Raw genomic sequence first — 16,664 nt, 5'->3', positions numbered from 1 at the left:
TCTATATGGTGGAAAGCTGGAACCAGTGGAACTCCAACCAGACTTAGGGGTCCAAGTACATGGATCATTAAAATGTCATGGGCAGGTCCAGAAAATAATCAAAAAGCCGAATGGAATGCCAGCCTTGATTCTAGAGGACTAGAATACAGGGGGTACAAGTTACGATACAGCTACACAAAGCGCTGGTTAGACTACAGCTGGAGATCTGTCTTCAGTGCTGGACACCGCACCTTCGGCAGGAGGGAGTGCAGCGTAGATTTACTAGAATGATAACTGGACTCGAAGGGTTAAATTATGAGTAGAGATTATACAAACCAGGGTTGTATTCCTTGGAATTTAGAAAATTACGGGGTGATTTGATCGAAATTTTCAAGATGTTAAGGGTAACTGATAGGATAGATAGAGAAAAACTATTTCCGCTGGTTGGGGATTCTGGGACGAGGGGACAGAGCCTACAAATTAGAGCCAGGACTTTCAGGAGTGAAGTCAGGAAACACTTGTACACGCAAAGGGTGGTATAAGTATGGAACTCTCTTCAACAAACGGCAGTTGATGATTGTTCAATTGTTGATTTTAAATCTGAGATTGATAGATTTTTGTTAACCAAAGTTATTAAGTGATATGGGGCTAAGGCGAGTATATGGAGTTAGGTCACCGAACAGCCATGATTTCATTAAATGGCGGCAAAGGCTAGAGGGGGTTAAAGGCCTACTCCTGTTCCTATAATCCTTCGAAACCAAGAGAGGCGATCCCAGGCTTCAGTCTGTCCTCATCCAGCAGAGAGAGCTGGACTTCCGCTGAACGTTCCTCACAGAAGTTGTCTCTACATTTCAAACACTGTCAGTATTGGATTCACGGAGAGGGCACAATGAAAAGGAGACTTTCTTGCTGCTCACCTTCTGGCTTTGGCTTTTTGTTGGATCCTCCACAGTGAACTGGATATAGTTATAAAACAATGTTAGGCAACACTTTATAAATCGCTGGGTTAGGCCTCGGCTGGAGCATTGTGTCCAATTCTTGGGCACTACACATTAGGAAGGCCTTGGAGAGGATGCAGAGGAGATTTACTGGTATAGGTCCAGGGATGAGGGAGTTCAGTTACGTGGGTGAGAATACCTACGAGGTGCCCCTCCAATGAAATGCATATGTAGTAAGCTTTCAGTAGCTCAATAAGATGCCTCCATAACAAAATGGCAGTATGGTAAACCAAGGGTTAATATAAGTGGCCCATTTTGCTAGCTAGAATTAGAACAATGAGCTTTTCAAATGAGTTTATCCTTGATCATTCGTTTATGTTATTAATTTCCTGTATGAAAATGTATGCTTTATTATGAATCAAGCAAAGCGATATGATAAGCTGAATTCTTGGATAAGCAGGTGTAGGGAGTGTTGTTTTGCAGCTACCTAATGAATGGATCCTTATTTCGGACAAGGTCGAAAAACATCCCAGGCCTGAGATAAGTGAGACTCCCTTTCCTGTGACCTACGTATGAACAGGTATCACCTGTGAGTGGTCGGTCATTATGTCAGTTAGTATGGCTTGCCCAGACTCAGCTTATGATTGGTTTTAACCCCTTGCTACTCATGTCCCTCCCCACTCTGAAAATGTATAATTGTGTGAAATTTGACTGTGTAATTTGCCTGTTCTATGAGATTGACCAGACTCTGTCAAGAGTTGAAATCAATTCTATAGATAGGGTCAGCTGCAGCTAATAAATTGTGTTAAAACTTTCAAGTGCATTCGCTTTCAGTTTTTGCTGAACCAGACCAAGAGTAAAGAATCCGGTATCGCCATTTGGGGGCTCAGGTCCGGGATCTCACCGGTCGATCGCCGAGAGTTCGCGGCGTAAGAGACGAATTGTCTTGGACACGGACGAAGGAGAGGGCGCCCCGGGTGAGTAAACACTTCTTTACCACTCCGGCTTTCCTAAATCTGTCACGTCTGACGACGAATCGTCCCATCGCTCACTCTTGCGTGGCGTCCTTACGAGATTCAGCCTAGTACTTAGTCTGGCGAATAGACGGATATCGGTTAGTGATTAATATCACTTAGGTTCAGTCGGCGTACTGAGGGAGTGGTAATCAACACACCACTAGGTCAGGCTTTGAGTTCCGGGTAATTGAGTATAAACCGCAACTCTGAAGCGGTAGGTCAGTGATCAACAAACATCACTGAGTCCAAGTTCGCGTTCCTGGTCATTGAAAATAAACAGGAAGTGCGAATACGGTGCGTTAGTGATCAAAATATCACTCGGTTCGAGTTCCTGGTGATTGGATATAAACAGGACCTTTGAACACGGTGGGTCAGTGATCAATATCACTAAGGGTTAGGTTTCAAGTCTCTGGTGATTGGGTATAAACCAGTACTTTGAATCCTTGGGCATTGGATACAAACAGGAACTGATTGCTTGTGCTGATCGACTACAGAAGGAAGTGCCTGTCACACACCCCGCCTTAGACTGGCTGTTAAGAGAGGAGATCCTCCAGGCGAAGGTCAGGACCCTGAAGTGGGTGTAGGCACAAAGGGCACTGAGGATTGTGAGGCACAAGCAGTCAGGACCATCATTAAATCCAGTAAGTAACTGGGTGGCGACATACGGTAGCGTTAACTAGTTGACTTGACTGGGTAGCGACCAATACAGTTGTGTTAACTGATCGACTAAGGGTAACAAAACAGGATAAGATGGGTAATTGTTTGGATGTCACTACGGAACCGGGAAGTCCCTTACAAATTTTGTGTGTAAAATATCCAGACAAGGTAAAACAATTAAGACAGTTGTCAGGGGGGCTGAATAAAAGACTGGGCAATGGGGAATGGCCATTGGGGGGCAGTAAAAACCTAGATGCCGTCACTAAGGCTGAGGCACTAATTTGGAAAAATAACGGAGGTAAACCAGCCAAAGGGTTAATTGCTTTATGGAAACAGCACTGTCAGGAATTGAGTGGAGCGTCAGTATTAGCCAGCTGGCAAGATAACGCGTTAAAGTTAGGAATAGGACTCACTGAAGGAGGAATAGTTAAGTCTGCTGAACTCCTCGAAAAAGAATGTGCTCATGCAGAACGGGAGTCTGAAAAGACTTCGGTCGAGTCTGAAACACTTGATAGGAGTGGATTACGTCATCCAATGGTTGGCATGGCTTTGACCGGGGAAGACGATGAATTAGATGAATGGAACTTCAGGTCCCATGTAACTCCCCAGGGTCCGAGTGCTCCTCCTGCATACAGTAGCCTCTATCCCTCAGCAGCTCCGAGACCGGTTGTTCAAACCGCTGTCATAACGCCTCAAATTGTTTCCCCAGTCTCCTCCCGTACCAGAAGTCAAACTAAGGGCATATTGGCTCCAACTTTTAAACCCTCAGCCAACCCACCTAGTTCCGGACAGCAGCTGAGACTGGACAGTCAGGGACTGAGAGACACAGACACTAGAGAGCCGGTTGACGACTTGATATCACTGGACTCAAGACGTAATACTGAGACACAAGTTAGATATGAACCGACCCCTCGTCAGTTACCAATGAGACAGGTGCCGAATCCCGCCTATGTCGCGGCTAACGCCGGAGACGCTGACAACCCCCAAACGATAAATGTGTACTGTCCATGGAGACCCCACGAAATAATGGCCATTCGAACCGGGATACCGGATAGAAAACAAGCACCTACGTCATTCGTGGACTTTCTTCGGACTACCATTTCCGTCTATAAAGCCGAATCAAGGGACTTATGGTCGCTAATACAGCAAGTTTTAACCCCTGCTGCACATACTAAATTCCTAGCAAAGTTCACCTATCAGAATCATGCCGCACTGGTGGAACAGGTAGCAAATGATGAACACCGCCAGCAGTGTCTTTTTGCTGCCCTTAGTGCTATTCTACAAAAAACAGTTGACATAACCAAGATCTTAGACACCAAGCCTAAAAAGGGAGAGGGAGCAGAAGAATATTTGGAAAGATTCTCTGAAATATACGAGAATCAGTCAGGGGATGTAGCATACCGTGACAAAAAGAACTCACCACAGTACTGCGCTATGCTATTGAACTGCCTACCGAGTCAGGTTGCTCAAGCAATTAAGACTAATAATATGAACTGGTCAGAGAATACTCCCACCCAGATGAATAGGGCAGTAAAATACTACTGGACGAATAATAAGCACCAGGAAAGTCAAGCCCAAGTTAGGGTCAAGACTGAGTATGTGATGAAAAAGGAAGAGCCAAAACTCATAACAGGATATCAGATGGAGCCTCAATCTTCTGTCCCAGGATGGGTGGACAGGGAAGGGAATGGATATGTTACACATCCTAACGGACCAACCGCCCCTAATTATGGCCCACCCTATGTTCCCCCGAGACGTAATTCTGAACGGAGAAGAGGAGGAGGGAGACAGACAGGGTCAGATGGCTGTTTCAATTGTGGTCAGCGGGGCCACTGGAGCAAGGAATGTCCCTCCCGTAGACAACAAAGAGGGGAACAGATGCAGGGGCAGCGAAGAGGAGGTTGGCAAGGAAGTCAAGGACGAGGAAGATATACGGACTTTTCCCAAAATAATCCCTTCCCCCAGTATTGACTAGCTAACCTTGTGGTGAACGGGATCTTGTCAGAACAGGAGCCCGTTCTGTCATTAATGATCGAAGGAAACCCACATACATTCTTAGTAGACACCGGAGCAACTATGTCATCTGTCCGATCGGAGCTCAATCTCCCTGAGTCCGGGCAAAGACAGAGTCTGTCTGATTTCGAGGGACAAGTGAACCAATACCCGATATCTATACCAGTGGAAGTATATTTTGCAAAATGATTCAATAAAACACCAATTTATAATCACAAATGGACGAGACTGTAACCTCATGGCTAGAGACTTGCTCTGTACATTTCGCCTGAGCATTGAGTGCGGGGACAAAGGACTGACTGTGAAACCATGGGCCCCCAAAAGGCAGCGTTATGTTTCTATCACCCCACAATGGTGGTCTCTAGATTTTAAGGATGAGGGTCCCCTTCATGTAACCTTGGCTTACGATATGAGTGGGAAGAATAAGGAATTGGAGGACTTTTACCGAAGCTATGTAGGAACGGAATGGGAAGTTATCCGTCGAGCTATGGTTACAGGACCAGAAGGGAGAGCAGAGTATGTTGAGATCCCCTCAGAGTTATGGAAGGAAGCACCTATTATAGGTTACATCGCTCGACGTGCTGCAAAAACAATGGGATGGGATCCAGGATACTTTGAAATAAAAGGAGCCCCACATATCACCCGGGAGGTGAATTACCCGCACCATGCGAGGAATCTAGGACCCATGGTAAATCGGGCAGTCGAACAAGCTGATCCAAATAACCGGCAGAAGCAGATCCTGTCAAATGGCCGGACTATTCTGTTTTATCAGACACCAAAGATTAACAGGGCACAATTGCACCACCATGTGGGCAAAGAAAAACCAGAATATGTCAATCCGCAAGTGTGGGCAGAGGACCCCACACAGGTAGGATGCGTTAAGATGACTCCTATTCATGTGGTCCTGCAGGACAATGTTGCATTACCCTCTATTCGACAATATCCACTAAAGCAACAGGCAATACCAAGCATTGACAAACTGATCGCTGGGTTGTTAAAGCAAGGGATTTTGATTAAATGTCAGTCCCCGTGTAACACGCCCATTCTTGCAGTTCCGAAGCCAGGGAAACCAGACCAGTACAGATTAGTACAGGACTTACGATCTATTAATGCTATTGTACAATCGCTACACGCACTTGTCCCCAATCCGGCCCATATTCTGGCTCAAGTCCCGGCAGCAGCTAAAATCTTTGCAGTAGTTGATCTCCAACATGCCTTTTTCGCCTTGCCGCTTGACCCATCTAGCCAGTATCTTTTTGCCTTCACTTACAAGGGACAGCAATATACGTGGACCCGACTGCCACAAGGCTTCGTTAACTCCCCAACGTTGTTTTCTAGATGCCTACAGGAGCAATTACAGACATTGACTTTAAAACAAGGGTCTGCACTAGTCCAGTATGTGGACGATCTGTTGATAGCCAGCCCTGATGAGCAGAGTAACCGGGAAGACACTGCCCAACTGCTAAATCACTTATCCTCGCTAGGGTACATACTATCCCAGTCGAAAGTACTGGTGGCCCAACAGAGGGTTAAGTTTCTTGGCGTCTTGCTATCAGCAACTGAGCGAGGCTTAGAAAGAAGCAGGATTGAACCAATCTGTCAATTCCCTGTACCTCGCACTGCAAAGGAGGTACGGCAGTGGATGGGAATGGTAAACTATTGCAGACAGTGGATCCCTAATATTGCCTTGGACACTAAATTATTAACGCCATATACCAACAAAGAGGGCGAATTTCAACTAGATTCCGAAGCTTTAGAGGCATTCAAGAGATTAAAGGCAGCTTTGTCACAAGCACCCGCATTGGGGAGAACCCTGTACGACAGACCCTTTAGTTGTACTGTACTATCCTCACTGATTGCTCGACTGCTGTTCTGACTCAAAAACATGGAGACAAGCATAGACCGGTAGCGTACTACTCTTCGAAGTTAGACCCGGTAGCACTGGGACATCCAGTTTGTACTCAGATTTTAACGGCCATTTACAACAGCCTGCAGTCGGCTGCTCATCTGACTTTACAACAGGACATCACTGTATACAGTTCACACTCGGCGACTGCATTATTAGGACAGCTGCAGACTCAACATCTTACCATGGCCCGACAAAATAAGTATGAGATATATCTGCTGAATAATCCTAAGCTGCAATTTAAACATTGTACTACCATCAACCCAGCATGTTTTCTCACAGAACCACCCTTTGAACAAACTGACCCAGGACACGATTGTTTATCTTTAATTAAGGAAGACACCTCTGTCAGAGACGATCTGTCTGATGTCCCAATAAAGGATCCAGACCTAACGATGTATGTAGACGGGAGTGCCTCTATTGGTTCCTTTTGGGGAGAAACTTTCGGGATATGCAATCGTGAATCAATACCGTGAAACTATTGAATCTGCTGCTTTTGAATTTCCATATTCTGCCCAATAAGCGGAACTGTTTGCATTAATAAGAGCCTGCATTTTAGGAAAAAACTTGAGAGTGAACATCTATACAGATTCGAGATACGCTTTCGGGGTAGTTCACGATTTTGGACAGTTATGGAAAAACAGGGGATTTCTGACTTCTGCAGGTACGCAGATTTCCCATCAGAAGTTAGTCTCAGATTTATTACAAGCCCTTATGCTACCAAGACAGATCTCGGTTATGAAATGCTCCGCCCACACGACAGGACAGACCTCAGTAGATATAGGGAATAGATATGCTGATCGGGAAGCAAAGGAAGCGTCCCAGACACAGAGGGTGGTTGTCCCTAGAATGATGAGTCAGACTAAAAGCTCAAACAAGAGCAAGTCTTCCTCTGAAAAACCAATGCCAACCATCCAAGACGTCATTAAATTACAGGAGGACGCTCCTGGCTGTGACAAGAAATTGTGGGAACAACTTGGTTGTACTTATGACTGTGTATCTAAATTGTGGCTTACCCCTGCGGGGCAGACTTGTATGTCGGATGAATTAGCAGTATGGGTTATTGAATGTGTACATTTTGCAACTCATTGTGGGGCCAAAGCTGCTAGCGATACACTGCTGGCCACTTGGTGGCATCCTAGGTTGCAAGCCCTAGCCCAGGGCATCAGCAGTCGTTGCCTTATTTGTCAGAAACACAACCCTCCAAATGGACTACATTGAGCTGCAAAGATGTCAGGGTTATAAATATGTTCTAGTTATTGTTGATGTAATTAGTAAATGGATAGAGGCCTATCCGACAACGGATAATAAAGCCTCCACTGTTGTAAAAGTTCTGATGAAAGAGATCATTCCTAGATACGGAATCCCAAATCAATTGAGTTCAGATAACGGCCCTCATTTTGTAGGCCAGGTGAATAAGGAATTCTTCACCCAGATGGGCATCAAACAACAGCTACATTGTGCCTACAGGCCACAGGCCGCTGGGTTGGTTGAGCGTGCTAACCAGACTTTGAAAGATAAACTGGCCAAGCTGCAGGCTGAGACTGGTACTACTTGGCTCAAACTTCTTCCTATAGCCTTATTTCAGATACGTACTACCCCGGCTGGGGCAATGCGGTTAAGTCCTGCTGAAATTATATACGGTCGACCCCTCAAGACCCCGTGGAATCAAAACGTTCCGAAGACTGTCCATTTTCACCACATGACGACAGAAATGACTAACTATGTTTTGTCATTAACTCAGGCATTGAGAAGCCTTCACTCTCGGTTACGAACTGCCTACATCGAACTTCCTCCTATAGCCAGTCCATCTAAAATCGAACCTGGAATGTACGTGTTAATCAGGAATTGGACAAGGAAAGGACTGGAACCTCGTTGGGAGGGGCCCTATCAAGTCTTACTCACCACCCCTACCGCTGTGAAAGTGGAGGGGAAGAGTGCTTGGGTTCACCTCCACCATTGTAAAACTATCAGTCCCACGTTTTAAATTTAAAATGCTAACTTCTCTTTTCTTTCAAGAAATCGTTCCTATACAGGTGCCGTGACCAGCCATGAAAGCCTTACTACGGATCTCCTCTATTCCACTCTGCTTGACCCTGGGAGTGAACAAACAGGATACCTGTCAGCGCGACCAGCCTGAACACATATACCACCTATGCTCAGGAGACGTACTTCGATGCAACGACCCAGATGGATTCGGAATATGGAACGTCACCCAGGTGGACGCCTCTACCGGGCTCTTGCGGCAGCCCTACCGCACGCTGATATTGGGAGCACAACAAAGGAACAGTCACTTACCATGTTACCGGACTAAATGCAAATTTGATTTTGTTTGCCACCGAAACGAAAGTGAATTCCCAGCCCCAGATCCATGCTCCAAAGGAGGGATCAGGCGCTCTGTGACTCGGGTATCTAGGGGACTGTATTTAAATACTTTTCTCTGTATGTCTCATCTCTATGCCCAAGCTTAAACATGTCCTCCTGCTGGGTGTGCTCCCATATCCCTACCCATTCCAAGGGAGGTATCCCTCTAAGGCCGATTCCCCTAACTTCCCCAGAAATGGCAGAATGGGTGATAAATCGGAATGAAACTGACGGGAACGGCATTAGAGACAATGGCTATGTACGAGCATACGATTTAACAGTGCCAGTTCCAGTGGGGGAGCAATGGAGAAAATACACCAACCACACCAAGTGTGGGATCAAATTTAAGGGGTGGTACCAACCCAATTACAATCGTACCTATAAGCCCCCATTCCTGATGCTCACCAACACGTCAAGGCCTCAGGGGGTCATATGCCTCTCTAAAAACACCACGGGTGGACTCGTAATGGGATGGAGCAGTTGTACTCAATACATCAATGTGACAATGTATGCCAGCCCCAGTACCATCCAATGGACCGGCTGCGGAAATGGGTCAGTATTGCAGCACAGACTCCGGGGGTGGGGGGGAACAACCTCTGGGACCAGACGGGGTGCCCCCATTCACGGAATTGCCCTCCAATCTGACAGCCTACAATGGTACGTATTTCATATGCGGCCATAAGGCATACCCATGGTTGCCTCAGAAATGGACTGGGTCCTGCTATTTGGGATATGTGGTACCATACATCCATCACTTGCCCTCCCTAGCAGATCATCGCCATTACCGACCCAAAAGGGAAATCACAGAGACAGAACGATACTTCGCTATTTTGTTCCCTGGGTATGGGGTGGGCAGGACAATCAAGGAAATTCGGCTTATCGCTTCCGTCTTAGAACAGGTAGCTAATGAAACAGCAGACGCACTGCAGGACATTAACGCCGAAATGATAGCCATGCGTACAGTGGCCTTGCAAAATCGCATGGCTCTGGACTATCTGTTGGCCGAAAAAGGGGGAACATGTGCGCTGATTGGATCAGAGTGCTGCACCTGCATACCAGATAACTCAGAAAATATAACTAATCTGGCTAAGCACATACGGGACGAAGTAAAGAAATTACGCCAAACCCCAAGGGAGGGTTGGTTAGACTGGCTTTTCGGTACCTCATGGGGAGCGTATCTAGTGCATGGATTGGTTATCCTAATTGCAGCAATACTCATTTTCGCCATAACCGTTCTTAGCATCAAAATTGTCTGCAAGATAGCCATCAACCAAATCCGAGTATAGAGCCTTGACCAATCAGAACTGTTGATTGAGCAAAGATTAGTTATCATATATGATAAAAGGGGGGAATGAGAATACCTACGAGGTGCCCCTCCAATGAAATGCATATGTAGTAAGCTTTCAGTAGCTCAATAAGATGCCTCCATAACAAAATGGCAGTATGGTAAACCAAGGGTTAATCTAAGTGGCCCATTTTGCTGGCTAGAATTAGAACAATGAGCTTTTCAAATGAGTTTATCCTTGATCATTCGTTTATGTTATTAATTTCCTGTATGAAAATGTATGCTTTATTATGAATCAAGCAAAGCGATATGATAAGCTGAATTCTGGGGTAAGCAGGTGTAGGGAGTGTTGTTTTGCAGCTACCTGATGAATGGATCCTTATTTCGGACAAGGTCGAAAAACATCCCAGGCCTGAGACAAGTGAGACTCCCTTTCCTGTGACCTACGTATGAACAGGTATCACCTGTGAGTGGTCGGTCATTATGTCAGTTAGTATGGCTTGCCCAGACTCAGCTTATGATTGGTTTTAACCCCTTGCTACTCATGTCCCTCCCCACTCTGAAAATGTATAATTGTGTGAACTTTGACTGTGTAAATTGCCTGTTCTATGAGATTGACCAGACTCTGTCAAGAGTTGAAATCAATTCTATAGATAGGGTCAGCTGCAGCTAATCAATTGTGTTCAAACTTTCAAGTGTATTCGCTTTCAGTTTTTGCTGAACCAGACTAAGAGTAAAGAATCCGGTCTCGTCACTCTCCTCATACGACAGCCATCTCATCCCCGGAATTAATCGAGTGAACCTACGTTGCACCGCCTCCAAGTCTGTCCTTCCTTAGATATTGAGACGAGAACTGTACGCAGTACTCCAGGTGCAATCTCATCAAAGCTCTGTGCAATTGTAGTAAGACTTCCTTACTTGTACTCCAACCCCCTTGCAATAAAGGCCAACATGCTATTTGCTTTCCAATTGTTTGCTGTACCTCCATGCTAACTTTTTGTGTTTCTTGTACAGGGACACTCACATCTCTCTGAACACCAACATTTACTAGTTTCTCACCATTTAACAATATCCTGTTGTTCTATTCTTCCCAGCAAAATGGATAACCTCACATGTCCCCACATTATAATTCATCTGCCACTTTCTTGCCCGCTCACTTAACCTGTCTATATCCCTTTGCAGAATCTTTGTGTCCTTCTCACAGCTTACTTTCCCACCTCGCTTTGTATCGTCAGCAAACTTGGACATATTACACTAGGTCCCATCCTTGAAGTCATGAACATATTGTGCAAATAGCCGAGGCCCAAGCACCGATCCTTTTAGTACCCCATTAGTTGCAGCCTGTCAACCTGAAAATGGGACGTTTATTCCTACTCCCTGTTTTCTGTCCGTTATCCATAACTCAATCCATGTTAATATGTTGCCCCCAACCCCATGAACCCTTACCTTGCGTAACAACCTTTCATGTGGCACCTATTCCAACGCCTTTTGAAAATCCCATGTGTCTCCGCTTCTCGTTACATTCTCAAAAAAACTCGAATAACTTTGTCAAAAACGATTGCCCTCTCATAAAACCACGTTGACTCTGCCTTATCACATTATGATGTCCTCAGTGCCATGTTACCTTTTCCTTACCAATGGATTCCAGCATTTTTCCGACGACTGATATCAGGCTAATTGACCCGAAGTTAACTGTTTTCTCTCTCACCCCTTTCTTGAACAGCGGGGTTACATTTGTTACCGTCCAATCCGTTGGGACCGTTTGACAATGTAGGGCATTTTGGAAGGTCATAATCAATGCATACATTATGTCTGCAGCCACCTCTTTTAGAACACGAGGATATAGGCCATCAGGTCTAGGGGCTTTATCTGCTTTTAGTCCCATTAGTTTCTCGTGTACTTTTTCTCCACTGATATTAATTCTTTTAAGTTCCTCATTCTCATGAGCCCCTTAGTTCCCTTTATTTCTTATATGCTTTTATTGTCTTCTACTGTGAAGACAGATACAGCCTCTAATATACGAACGTTTACTTTTGCTCCTCTCTTCGCTTTTCCATACTTGTAGAAGACCTTACATTGCGTTTATACTTATATTTAAAAGTCGATCCAGAGATGGTTTTAATATTTACAGGGGATGCACAGTCGGTACTAATATTTACAGGAAGATCCAGAATCGGTGCTACTATTTACCGGGGATCCGGAGAAAGTATTAATATTTACAGTGTTATCCAGAGACGGCATTAATACTTACATTGGGTTGCAGCGAATTACTAATACTTACAGGGGAATCAAGAGAAGGTACTAATATTTTCAGTGGAATCCAGTGAAGTCGCTAATATTTCCAAGGGATCCGGAGACGGCACTAATAGTTACAATGCAATGCAGAGAAGTTACTAATATTTACAGGTGATCCAGAGACGGTTCTAATATTTACAGAGGATGCAGAGACTGTGCTAATATTTACAGGGGTCCAGAGATGGTACGAATATTTACTGGGGAACCAGAGACTATGCCAATATTTATAGCGATTTCAGAGAGAGCATTAATATTCACAGTGGTTTCCAGAGATAGTCCGAATATTTATAGGGATCCAAAGATGGTTCTAATGTCTACAGTGCGATCAAGCGATGGTACGAATATTTGCAGGAGAACCAGAGACGGTTCTACTATTTATAGATAATCCAGATTAGGTACTAATATTTACCAGGGATCTAGAGATGGTACGTATATTTACAGGGCTACAGGGACGGTACGAATATTTACAAGAGATGCAAAGCAGGTACTAATAGTTAGATGGGATGCAGAAACGGGACTAATATTTATTGGCGTAACCAGGGACAGCACTAATAATTACAAGGGATAAAGGGATGTTACCAATATTTATAGAGGATGCAGGGACGGTACTAATATTGAAAGGGGAACCAGAGAAAGTACTAATATTTGCAGGAGGACCCAGAGTCGATATTAATATTTATGTGCTTTGCAGCGATGTTACAAATATATATCAGGGATCCAGAGACTGTTCTAATATTTAAAGGGGAACCAGACAGTTCTAATACTTTCAGAAGTTCCAGAGACGGTACAAATACTTCCAGGCGGAGCAGGGACGGTTCTAATATTTAAAGGGGAACCAGACAGTTCTAATACTTTCAGAAGTTCCGGAGACGGTATTAATACTTCCAGGCGGAGCAGGGACGGTTCTAATATTTACAGGCGTTACACAGACGGTACCAATGTTTACAGGGGATCTGGAGAGAGTACTAATATTTAGAGGGGTTCCAGAGACCGTATTACTTTTTAATGTGAATCCAGAGACTGTATTAATATTTACAGTGGAGCGAGAGACGGTACAAACATTTACAGCGAAACCAGAGACGCTACTAATATTTACAGTGGACTTAGAGACGGTATTAATATACACTGGGCACCCCAGTCTGATCTATATTTTCCCTCTTCATTTCCCTTCCTTACAGTTAATTTAGTGACGATTGTGATCCTGTCTCGGGGAACATGCGGTCTCTCCAAATGTGTTACTCACTACCTGGTGGCCATGGCAGCGGCGGATCTACTGGTCGTTATCATCGATCTGATACTCAGACACATTCCAATTGTTTATCCTGCACAGTTTGATTTCAGGTTCTTCATTCCCGTGTGTAATATCAACGCCGTCCTGCTTTTCGCAGCCACAGACTGTTCTATCTGGTTCACCGTCACTTTCACCTTTGATCGATTTGTGGCCATTTGTTGTCAGAAGCTGAAAATTAAATATTGCACCGAGAAAACGGCGGCTGTGGTTCTCGGAACAGTGACTGTGCTGAGCTGTTTAAAGAACATCTCCTGGTACTTTATGTTCACTGGTCTATATACCCCGCGTAATTCCCCCTGGTTTTGCGATATAACAGACAATGTTCTAACTTCCCCGGTGTGGGGAGCAATTGAATTTATTCATAATATTCTCACCCCTGGTGTCCCATTTGTTCTGGTTCTGCTGCTCAATGCTTTCACCGTCAGGCACATTTTATTTGCCAGCCGAGCCCGCAGGAGACTCCGGAGTCACAGCAGTGGGGAGAGTCCCATTGACCCAGAGATGGAGAGCCGAAGGAAATCCATAATTTTACTGTTTGTTATATCAGGGAACTTTATACTGTTATGGGTGGTGTTTATGGTGTTTACTATATGGCACAGGATGTGGTTTTTGGGTTTTCGATCTATATTTCTACCTGTGTTTGTACAAGAACTGGGATTCATTCTCCAGCTCCTGAGTTGCTGCACAAACGCTTGTATTTATGCGGTGACACAGTCTAAATTCAGAAAGCAGTTGAACAATGTGGTGAAATATCCCTTCATTCAAATTGTTAAATTCATCAAATAATGAGAAGATATGAAGATTTTCGATGAACTGAATCATTTATGTGTCATACGGTGTCTGATTCTCTCCCCACCAGACCGTGATTCCACAAAACAGGATGTGTTTATTCTGAAAACACTGAACCCTTTATAACCTGAGGGTATTTATGAACTCATATTGCAGCGTTTGTCAAAGTTTGTATCTCAAGTTGTAAAATAATATTTGGCTAGAAATTGAACCAAATGTTTGACAATATTGAAATAATTAAAAGGCAATAAAATAAACAACAATGCAAGGTGCCGGTGAACAGTGTGTTCAAAGAGCCGCAGGTTGGGGAGATAGGAAGACTGCAGGTGCCAGAGAATAGTGTGTTAATGGGCGGGAGGTAGAAGAGGTCCCGGATCTGTAGGTGCCGGTGACCAGTGTTTGAATGTGGCGGGAGGTAGAGGAGATCGCGAGATTGTTGCTGACGGTGAACAGTGTGTTAATCGCAGGGAGGTAGAGGAGATTCCGGGTATGTCGATGCCGGTGACCATTGTGTAAATGGGGCGGGAAGCAGATGAGATCTCGGGTCTGTTAGTGACGGTGATCAATGTGTTAATGGGGCGGGAGGTGGAGGACGTCCCGGGACTGTGGGCGCCGGTGACCAGTGTGTTTAAGGGGCGAGAGGAAGAGGAGATCCCGGATGTCTCGGTGCCGGTGACAAGAGTGTTTATGGGCGGGAGGCAGATGTTTCCCGGGACTTTTGTTGCGGGAGGTGCCGCAACTTAACCTGTACTCAGCACAACGGTGCAGCCAAAAGGCACATTGAAAAGGTGAAATTGTCAGACTGTGAACGTTATAAATAAACTCGAAACACCCGTCCTTGGAGGGGCTCGAATCACCAACAACATTTTTAATTAATGGCCCAACGCGCTGACTGATTGCATCAGAGAGACAATTGATCAACTCCGTCACTGAACATTTGCAGAGCTCTGGGAAAAGAACAGGGGAATAGAATGGGATTAATTGGATCGCTCTTTCAAAGAGGCGCCATCGGTACGATGGGCCAAATGACCTCTTCCTTTGCTGTACCTTCTATGATAGTTAAGATATAATTAATTGTCTGTGAAGCGATTGGGGGCGGGCTGTGTCGTTCAATAAATGTAATTGCTGTGTGTTTTTGTGTCGATTTGTTAATGTATTTTCGTTGCATCAGGTCAGGGGCTGTTAGAAATGGTCGGGTGTGAAACAGTTCCAGGCAAGGAAAGACACGTTTTCACCCAGTTTATAAAACAACAGCAGTAGAACTCGAACTTGCAATCTTCTGATTGACATCAAGCACACGAACCAATATCAGACGCCTTATCCATTACGCCACGCGATCAATTATAAACAGTTGTCTGCAAATGATCTTAAACCCGGAGCAGTGATTAAACACTCAGATTCCATCTCTTTCTTCCTTTCACTTTGTTGATGTTGTTCATTTATTGTCTTCTCTCTTCATTTGGTAAGTTGCCTCTTCAGCTTCCGAATTATCAGAAAACTAACAACTGAACTCCCGCTGAGTCTCCGAGAAATCTACAATCAGAATAAACAATGTTCAGATCATTCATTTAATGTGTAGCCACCAAACCGAACCTCTTTCACACTCCACCCAGAAAATAGAGAGTGAAGGAATAAAATAAAAGACAAATTAGTCACATTAAACTCCACACTTAGAACAGCACAGAGCTGATGGAGTGAACAGAATTTACTGTCCAATCCGCACGGGCCGAGTGGCTTCTGATTTTCTTTTTATGTTAAATCTAAAGGCGGACGGGGTCCCTTACTTGTGGTTAACAGCTGCGATACAGATCTGGCGCTCAGTGCGAATATATGTACTCTCGCCCTTTAATAAATTAAATGGCGGGTTTCTTGCTTTCTACTCGACACATGCCCTGTATTATGTATACAATCTCGGCAGAGAATGTATCGCGGGTTTAGTTATTTTAAATTTGCAGGGAATTAATAAAATTGGGAAAAAATCTCAGCAATCATTGCAATATTCTAAACATCTCCAATACTTATATCGAGTCACATCGAGTGTCCAGCAGAGAAACAGGCCTTTCGGCATTTATGCTCCACACAAAACTGTTCCCGCCTACTTTTTCTGACCCTATCAGCACAACCTTCTGTT

The 16,664-nt window shown here is 44.6% G+C and overlaps 2 protein-coding genes across 2 annotated transcripts; both read left to right on the top strand.

The window, feature by feature from the left end:
* The first annotated feature begins 5,090 nt into the window (after positions 1–5,090).
* Positions 5,091–8,823, top strand: LOC137315184 (uncharacterized). Its single transcript, XM_067980063.1, is given in 5 exon segments — positions 5,091–6,233; positions 7,539–7,711; positions 7,713–8,148; positions 8,254–8,339; positions 8,673–8,823. Coding segments are annotated over 5 exon segments (1,989 nt in total).
* Positions 8,824–13,636: 4,813 nt separating this feature from the next.
* On the top strand, positions 13,637–14,530 carry LOC137315150 (probable G-protein coupled receptor 139). Its single transcript, XM_067980044.1, has one exon. The coding sequence runs from the start codon at positions 13,709–13,711 to the stop codon at positions 14,528–14,530; it is 822 nt and encodes a 273-aa protein (XP_067836145.1). The 5' UTR covers positions 13,637–13,708.
* Positions 14,531–16,664: the final 2,134 nt, after the last annotated feature.

Source organism: Heptranchias perlo, unplaced genomic scaffold (assembly GCF_035084215.1).
Source record: "Heptranchias perlo isolate sHepPer1 unplaced genomic scaffold, sHepPer1.hap1 HAP1_SCAFFOLD_54, whole genome shotgun sequence".
Lineage (NCBI taxonomy): Eukaryota > Metazoa > Chordata > Chondrichthyes > Hexanchiformes > Hexanchidae > Heptranchias > Heptranchias perlo.
This window is presented reverse-complemented; position numbering and strand designations above follow the sequence as displayed.